General features: G+C 42.5%; 1 protein-coding gene across 1 annotated transcript in view; it reads left to right on the forward strand.

The window, feature by feature from the left end:
* dner (delta/notch-like EGF repeat containing) overlaps positions 1-9,573 on the forward strand; it is a 63,301-nt gene that overhangs the window by 49,688 nt on the left and 4,040 nt on the right. The window contains exons 8-10 of the mRNA XM_037774983.1: positions 3,310-3,543; positions 8,757-8,879; positions 9,000-9,113. Coding sequence (XP_037630911.1) covers positions 3,310-3,543; positions 8,757-8,879; positions 9,000-9,113 — 471 coding nt within the window. The remainder of the gene's footprint in view (positions 1-3,309; positions 3,544-8,756; positions 8,880-8,999; positions 9,114-9,573) is intronic.

Below are 9,573 nucleotides of genomic sequence, written 5' to 3' on the forward strand. Positions count from 1 at the left end.
GATACCAGCGTGATGAAAACAAATATAGTTATTATTATTATTATTATTTAACAGCTGATGTCTACTGACCATGTATGGATGTGATATGATTACTATCTTTGTTGTATGGCCTGGCTCAGGTTAAACCCTTCGTAAACAATGAATGCAATAGAACTTTCTTTTATTATTCAGTTTGTCAGTTACAAAGAACATAAATAAATGAAGCTAGGAATAAATAACAACTCTGTTCTCTTAGTTGTCTCCCCAGTGGACAGTCTATGTGCTAATTAGACTTGCAGGTGCAATCTTCAGACACTACTCGGGTACTGCCACCCCTGGAAGCAGAAGCCTTACATACTGGACATATCGCCGTTTTACTTGTTGGATTTTCCCACTGTGAAATGTTGCCAAACGGCTGACATTTTCCTCGCTCTTACTACCGTTAACGTTACACTCTCCACTAGCACAGCACTGTTGTTGTTTGCTATCGTCACGTGACAAACTACCTGCAATCAGTTCTTCATCGCTGTTCTAAAACAGTAGTTGCCAGAGGCAGCCATGATACATCCAGGGCGACGGCACAGTCAAGGCTACTGTTTTGCGGTGGCGAAGAAGAATTGATATCCAGTTAAAGAATTTGATTGTTTGAGCGGAGGGGTACACAGTTGGTTGCAATCTGCAACCACAACACTAGATGCCTCCAAATCTTAGCCTTATTGCTATTCAATTTACAATTTTTAAGAAGGTCTCTACTCTGACTGCCTTCCAGTTTTTACTCTCACTCGTTCAAAGTAAAGTGATGAAGAAGTAAAAATCTGTACCATTAATAATGTGACTTTCACAGATGTGCTCAAGTAAATCTTTTACTCAGACTCCTCAACAGAGACCACCACACTCTTTTTAACTTTCTTTCACTTACACACACACACACACACACACACACGCACACACACGTATACATACTGACAGAAGAGGAAGTGTGAGTGTCAGTGCTGTGACTGCCTCCAGTCAGAACTAGCAGGGCGGGGGAGCGAGCGGGTTAGCTAAATATAAACTGTTAACTGCTTTTAATGTTGGCAGGTTTGAATGCCGGCGGCAGGAGCGAACAGACTCCTCTATGTCAGCCAGGTCCCATGTCACAATGTGTGTTTGTGCGTCTTTTGATAGATATTTAGACAAATAAACAGGAAATGTTTGAGCTCAAGAGGTGGAAGTTCTTAGGCGGAGCAAAGGAGCTAAACCCAGAGGAAAGCAGTGGATTAAACCATAAAATTAAATTTATGCAAGAGCGTGTGCAAGTGTGTGTGTGTGGGCTAGCATCTGTGTGGTTGCAAGCGTGTAATAGAAAAGGAAGAGGAGATGAGGAAGGAGGCAGAGGAGCGATAAAGGAGCACAGAGAGAAAGAGATTTGGGTGAGATTTTCCTCTCTGCAGCTGAATGATAAATGTCTTCCTCACACAGTGAAATAAAGTCGTGCAGATCAATGGATGCTTGAGAGAGATCTCTTCATTAGCTCAATGGAGAGTGCACTCCGGTGCAGTCGGCACCGGGATTTACTACGGTGTTACTGTAAATCAGAGAAGCCATGCACACTATACATCACTGAGTCTTTCTCCGCTCTGCAGTACAATAGCAGCTCTCATGGGGAGGTGAGATGGAGGAGAAGGGGTGAAGAAAAGAGGGAGGAAGTTATTTTTAGCTGAGGAGGACAGGTGAGAGAAGCAGAGGCTCACACGCTAATGAGAGGATGTGAAGAAGAAACCAGTGGCTTTGACACACAACCAGTCACCCCACAGAGAGAGAGACACAACCACCCTCCGTCAACACAATAGTTAAGACACTCCTGTCAACGGCAGTGATTCATTTTCTGTTTTTCACTGTCAGCTTTTGTCTCCAACAGCGAGGAGGATGGGATAAAAGAAGAAAACATGATGTGGTGATTTTGGTTGGTAGAAGACGACAGAACCAAACCACTTATTGTCTTCTTCTCAGTAGATTATCTTTGATCAGTGCTGTCACTCTCCGCACATCTGCTTCTGCAAAACTGGGTGGTCATGAGGCTTAAAGGATGGTTTGACATTTTGGGAAAGACCCATATTCAGCATGTAACTCTCTCTGTTCGTATATGAATTAAACAAATGAGATCCAATGTAAATAGTAAACTTAGGAATTGCTGATGGGCGTATTTTTAAACTATGGATGGAACCAGGCTAGCTGTTCAGCCCGGTCGCACGAAAAGGCATATGAATGACACGTAATTCTCAATAAGAACGCTGTTGTTGGTTTTGCCATGTCATGTTTTCATTACTCATATAGCGTTGTTTCTGTACGCAGTTTACTTCAGTAATTTTAAGCCCAACCACACAAACAAAACAACAAATAAAATGAACTCTTGGGTTCTGTTAACAAAAAATGCCCAAGTCTCATAATGGTATGGAAAACCCTGCTGTTTATCCTTGCTTCATGTTGGCTAAAATGTTGGTGACATTCATCAGTAAACAAACGTGCATGTAAACACAACGGCAGCTAAAAGGATGGAGGTCATGTCCATATATCGTACCATAAGTCGATAACGTAATCATCGTGACAGCCCCTATCTAAGTGGAATAAATTACTGTACTGGTTGTGCAAGTAGGAAATTTTGTTTGTGTACATATTTTACTCCCTCGTGCTGTCATGAGATTTAATTAGGGTACCCACACTGAATGAAGTGTGAGTGCATCACTTAAGTTAAGAGTCTGAAGAGGCTGCAGATGGAACAAACACATGATTCCTGCTGCCATCGGATGGTTGCACGGATTAATACGCTCAAACATCCAGTACAGACATATTTTGAGTTTGTGTAAATGATTTTTAATGTCAAAGTAAACAAAACCTCACATTTGAGTCAAGAGGTCTTCGCGTGCCTCTGACGGCTAAACCCTCAAACGTTTATTTGCGAGCTCATTTGCATTAAGAGATGGTCTTAGTGGGCAGAAGAGTAGGTGCAATTTCATGCTGAAGTTGAAGTCACATATTGCACGGCACAGCCTGATTTGCATAAACACGACCCCTGCTGTGCAGCTCTGCCCGCCTCGTCGCAAGTAGCTTCATTTGAAGCCTCGTTTGAAATAACCAAACTTGAGAAGAGTTTCATCTGCAGAATTGGCACTAGGCCTGCTCATGTACGTCAGCTCTGCATTCTAAACATGTGATATTTTCCAGTTGATAAGGACACTAAGTTGTGTAAACCAGAGCTTCTGTTTTCTTCCTTATTATTTTTGTGTAGATTTTCTCTCTATTTCCCTCTCCGTCCTACCATTTCACAACGTCGTCTCTCCCTGTTTGCAGGCTACCAGGGTGCTACGTGTGAGCAGAAGGTGGACCCGTGTGCCTCCGGCCCCTGCCACAATAACGGGACGTGCTACGCCCAGGGCCCCGGACCCCTGGGGTTCGGCTGTAGCTGCACAGCAGGCTTCACCGGCCCCACATGTGCCCAGCTGGTGGACTTCTGTGCCCTGAACCCCTGCGCCCACGGGGTCTGCCGCAGCGTGGGCAACAGCTACAGGTGTCTGTGTGTCCCAGGTGAGCTGCAGTGTCAGTCATCTCAGTGACGGGTGCTTTTAGTAGAGGCTGCTGACCGCTGATGTCATGGTGCTGTGGGCCATCTAGAGCCAAATTTAGCCAAAGTCAGTTAGAGGTGGGACAGCTCACCTTGTTTTTTAGTTATTTGTTGAACAGTATCTACATAATAAAAACAGCATGTGCTATAGGACATCATTGAATCACAGCAGTTTTTCCCACAACTCTTGACAATTTTGTAATATATTGAAACACAACTATTGTCACATGCTACATGTGCCATGGGGCTGGATAGAGTCTGAACTTATTTTCAAGATAAAGTACAGTTAGTGTTTGTGCTGCTGAATCTCACTTACAGACGGGTCTCTATAAGATTATTGGTTGAAAAGAGATCCTGAGCTGAAGTATTTTGTTCATGCTAGAGAGGACAGCCTGTCAACATTTATCCCAAAGCTTCCTTCCACCCTGACAGTCCTCTCCACAAATATTATATCAAATCCTACAGAAAACTGTCAAAGGAAACCTGTGGTTCAGGTTATGTTTGTCAAGCAGAAACAAAAAATATCCAGGCAGACTTGGTGTTGGAAGATATACTGTACAAATATTAAAGGATCAGAAGCCAAAGAAATCTGATCAATGCTTTTTTCTTGACTTTCTAACAAAAAAATGTTACAAGGATAGTTTGGGTGTTTTGAAGTGGGGTTGTATGAGGTACCCATCCATAGTAGGTGTATTACCTACAGTAGATAAAGGTCAACACGCCCCCAGTTTGGAGAAACAGACAGGAGTACAGACACAGGAACAAAAAGTAATGTACTGCTGTGGACGGGGCCGCCAGCAAAACATATTTTAGCCACCTAAAAGAAAGGCCCACCCTAAAAGATCAATATCAGTTTAAGTGTACGCTATATTTAGGATATTTTTGCAGTTTTACCTTGCTATGAGACAGCCCCATCCATGCTCTCCCTAAAGCCATCAGACTCCATTGAAAAAACAGTTGTGTTATTGTGTGACTTTGGTTAGTTTGGATTCACCAAAGTCACCACTACCACAACTAAAATTATTGTTTTTTTCAATAGATACTGTTTGCTTTGGCAAGAGCATAGATAACGGCTTCAGTACGCCGTTGGAAACAAAGACTGTATAGCTGTCTCACGGCAAGATAAAGTGGTGAAAATATTCTTAATATAGCGCACACAGGTGAGCCTTTCTTTAAGTGGCTAAAATAAGTTTTTTTCTGCTGCCCCCGTCAGTGTATGCTTTGCTCCCGTGTCGGTACTCCTGTCTGTTTCTCCAAGCCGGGGGCGTGCCGACAGTCATCTACTGTAGGTAATACACTGACTATGGATAATACAACCCCACTTCAAAACACCTGAACTATCCCTTTAATATGCCACTTCAAACAGAAGTCTTGGGACCTTCTTAGGTCTGTGCTCGATACTCCCATTCAGAAATCCATCCATAGCTATAAGATACCTTCTGAGTCTTGTTCTGAATCCATCACCTCTCTAAATCCAGCTTTACGACCGGCACATAAAGCTCAGCGATAGGTAAAAAGACGGTGACTTTAAGCATGAGCTCAGACTCAGAGTAGCAGTAAATACCATCTGGCTGTATGATGAGTTATTTTTAGACGGGACGATCGTGGTGCTCGCACCGATGCCTCTGTGATGAAATCAATTGAGTGGAATGATGACTTATCATTATCCATTGTCTTGCAATTACCTTGCTGGGCTGTTGAGATAGATTACTTTCCCAGTGGCCCATAAACATAATTTGACACTTTGCCCCGACTGCTCTCTGTTTATACTTTCTATCAGTCGAATGTATGAGCCAGTCGCCATCTGGATCTCTTACTTGATGCTCCTATCCATTCTTCTGCATCAGCACTACACAGTAGCGTCTCTTTTGCAGTATGGCTTTAACCAGGATGCTATCGACATATCTTGATAGTTTAGTCTCTGCAGGACAAAGACGAATTGATGCACAGCTGTTCTTTGACTTATCGATTTGGATTTGGAGTGATGTATGAGCTTTTTTTTAAACCAGAGACACAGTTTTATAAATATTTGAACTATAAGAGTTATTGCTAGAGTCCATAATCCCTCCATAAATCATGTTTATTCAAATGCTTTCACTCTTCCTGCGTCTCGGCATGCAGAGCAGTCGTCCGTTGCTTTCCAATTATTCACATTTTTTTCTTCCCCACAGCCTCATTCTTATTTTTTTTTCTATTTTGCATTTCTTTCACATTTTTCTTTCTTTCTTCTGCTTGTCCCTTTGTCCTTCCTCGTCTTTATCTTTCTGCCGTCTACTTCACCTCATTCCCCTTTCATCCTCTGTTGTCTGGTTGCCATGGTGAAGCAGTATGTATGTGTGTGTGTGTGTGGCTCCCAATCAATTGTCTGTGTCTGTGACTATGCTGGTTGAGCAGATGCTGCCATCCAATCAGATGTCTCCACTCAGACCGCCCTGTCTAATGGGATTGGTGAAATTGGTGATTTGTAATTAGCATCGCAGACATTACAGTGAACACACACAATGTTTTGGACTAAAATTGACCTTTTTCTGCACCTCATCAGGGTGCCAGATGCTGTCTGAGGTGTGAGTGTGTGTGAGTGTGTGTGTGCTTATCTGCTCTGTATGTGTGTGAGTTAATGTGTGTTGTGTAAATGCCTGCTGGCCGTCTGAAAGAAAGCTGCCGGGGAGCTGATATGTAGAAGGATCCGTCCTCCAGCTTCCTGTAATCCGGCTCACATGAGAGGCTGCCAGCCCACCAGCCAGCCCACAGAAAGCAGACCGAGTCTTGGAAAGGCACTTGACATTTCACTGGCATTTCCCAGACGGGACCCTAGAGGCTCTAACTGGGCTCCTCATTAATTCCTTCCCCAAACAGGCGTTAGCGAAGGCCCAGGGAGGGTTTGTTGAAACTTTGTCAGCACTGAGACCCGATAGAGAAATTGAGTCAAAGTGGGAGCGGAGCTAATGAAAACAGATTGCTACACAAGTCGTGTGAGTGGACTCGAGAGATATCTGGTCTCCTGGTGATTTTGGTTCTCAAGTCGTAGATTGAGATACATTTACTGTCATTCACTCTGTATCCTCCGGTCTTTCATGTGATTGTAATAGTTTTATCTACATAACTAGCCCATAAAAACAGATACAATCTGTACATTAGACTTTGTATTTTTCTTTTTACCTTCTAAATATTAAGGGAGAAACAGAAGATCAATTGATTGTCTGTTACTCATGCACTCAGATGTTGCAGGCTTATTCTGCCTCAGTACACAGCTGCCATCCTATGGAAAACACAGTGCACTGCATGTCATTTGACCTTATGCCCAAAGCCATTTAAACAATACAATATATTCATACACTTTTTCAATCACAGTTAATACTCGTTTAATTGATTGATATCTGCAGTTAACTGGTGTTGCAGATTCAAAGATGTGTTGTTTCACTGTTTGCCGTTGTGTTGTCTTGTGCCTCTGATTTTTTCCTGTGGATCAGTTGTGAAGAAGTCCTTTAAAAATGAATATAGGAACTCCATGATGAAACTGCTTTCTGCAGTATTAATGCCAGAGGGAATAGTATGGTACACAGACACCTATGTGCATGTTCTCTCTCTTTACAGACAAACAAGGCTCAGCTACACACACACATGCACAGATCCCAACAAACCAAATAGAGTAATGCTGAGAGTCTATCTAACTTAAAAAATAAACCTTAACTCTCAAATTTTGCAGAAAACTCTGAGAATCGCCCTCCAGCAGTTTCACCCAGTTATAAGTCGTTTCCAAGTCTTTGTTGAAGCTGCATTTCCGTTTATTATTATGCCTCCACGTCGGAGGCAGCCTTGGCCGGAGGCAGGCTTGGCCGGAGGCATTATCTTTTCAGGTTGTCCGTACCATTCTCGTGAATGTTATATCTCAGGAACTTGCCTGGAGGGAGTTTCTTCAAATTTGGCACAAACATCCACTTGGACTCAAGGACGAACTGATTAGATTTTGGTGTTCAAAGGTCAAAAGTCAAGGTCACGGTCACTGTGACCTCACATCTGTCCCATTCTTGTGATATCTCAAGAATGCCTGGAGGGCATTTCTTCAAATATGATGATTCAAAGGATGAACTGATTAGATTATGATTATGATAGTCACTGTGACTGTTGCCCATAACTCAAGAATTCATACGCTAATTATGACAGTTTCACACAAATGTAGCAATGGTTAAAATGATGAAGTGATGACATTTTGGACTGACATGGATGTAACCTACAACTTGACTGATTGACGGAGGCATACAACCGCATAATTCTAGTATTCCACTATTAAATCTGCATAGCTTGTGACTTTATAGTGACTCGCAATTTTCCCTGTTGGGCGTAACGTAACAAAGACGGTGACAGGTTAACCTGCACTTCACCCACATGTGCGCAGTTTGATTGACATCAAACACAGCTCCGTGATGACAGCCTCCCCTGCTTCTTTTTCACAGCCATTAAAAGTCAGATTTTAGAAAAGCGTCTCTCCTAACGCCAATCAAAATGAGGAACATTGTCTCAATATGTAGGGCGCGGAACAAGGGATAGAAATGCTGCTAAATAATAATAATAATAATAATAATAATGATAAGACATTTTATTTGGTGGCGCCTTTCAGGATACCTCACAAACATTAAAGAAATACTCAAACAGATAAAAACAGACAAACACGACGAAAAACACCATCAGAGCAAACATAACAAGAGACATTTAGGCAGACACATATGATGGGGGAATAAATCAGTAACGATGTTGAGGGAATGACACAGAATGATGGACCCTACAGTGAATAGGCCAGTTTGAACAGGTGAGGTGGGATTTGAATGTTGTAATAAAGCGGGACACCTGGTCACCTTGTGCACAGAGAAAGACACAGTTTTGACTAATCCTAATGTTCATGATGAGTCCATGCTTGTGTTTGTTTTCCAGACATACAGGTCCCACATCACCACCAAATGCTTCACCTCATGCAGAGTTGAGAATTACGCTGAGGGTCACTTTATGTGAATGACTGATACTAACGGCTGATTACAGTTAAAGAGCAGCATTTTCAGTAAATCCCCTCAAGGTTAAAATATCATCTGGGTGCATCAGCAATGCAGCAAAATTACATGATTAATTATTTAACGACTCTTAACATTAATGTATGCTGTATATATTTGTGTGTCCTATTAAGGCTACCATGGCTTGTACTGTGAAGAGGAATACAACGAGTGTCTGTCTGCCCCCTGCCAGAACTACGCCACCTGCAGGGATCTCATCAACGCCTACGAGTGTGTCTGCACACCGCAGTTTGAAGGTATGCACAGTATATGTGTGTGAGCGAGTGATTATTTTTAGATGCAGGTACACATCTGTAAATTAGCTTTACTTTCTACACAGACTATGTGGGTTATGGTATGTGTGTGTGTGTGTGCAGGCAGACACTGTGAAATCTACAAGGATCCATGCCTGAAGGTGCACTGCCAAAATGGAGGCCACTGTGAGAGCGCAGGACTCAACATTTCCTGCGTCTGCCCACCTGGATACCTGGGTGAGCTCTGCTACCGTGATCAGACTAGCTACCTTACTATTAGTATGAGTCACATGACAGGGTTACAAGGCTGAATGCAAGGATATGGTAGATTATGCTTTTAAGAGGAGACACTACAGGTGAATAGGGTAAAATCTTTAACTAATAGATATCACCATAAAACTTCCCCAGTTGATTACTGACATAAAGACAATTATTTTTTGTATTGGAAGTTTTCTGAAATGTTATGTTTAAATATGCAAATGAGGCATTATCTAATGCTAACTTTTGGTGAATTTAGGAGAAATCTACAGACGCAAATAGAAAAGTAAGGGATAATGTACAGAGCTGTTCCGCTCGCTGCATCGCGTCGGGGTCCACTGGGGTGCCGCATCGCCCTGTCAGGGTGTATTTCACAACAATGACCCACTAGCTGTACATTATCCCACTTATTACACCGCTACTTACTTAAGAAATGAGT

Source organism: Sebastes umbrosus, chromosome 7, assembly GCF_015220745.1.
Source record: "Sebastes umbrosus isolate fSebUmb1 chromosome 7, fSebUmb1.pri, whole genome shotgun sequence".
In the NCBI taxonomy this organism is placed as follows: domain Eukaryota; kingdom Metazoa; phylum Chordata; class Actinopteri; order Perciformes; family Sebastidae; genus Sebastes; species Sebastes umbrosus.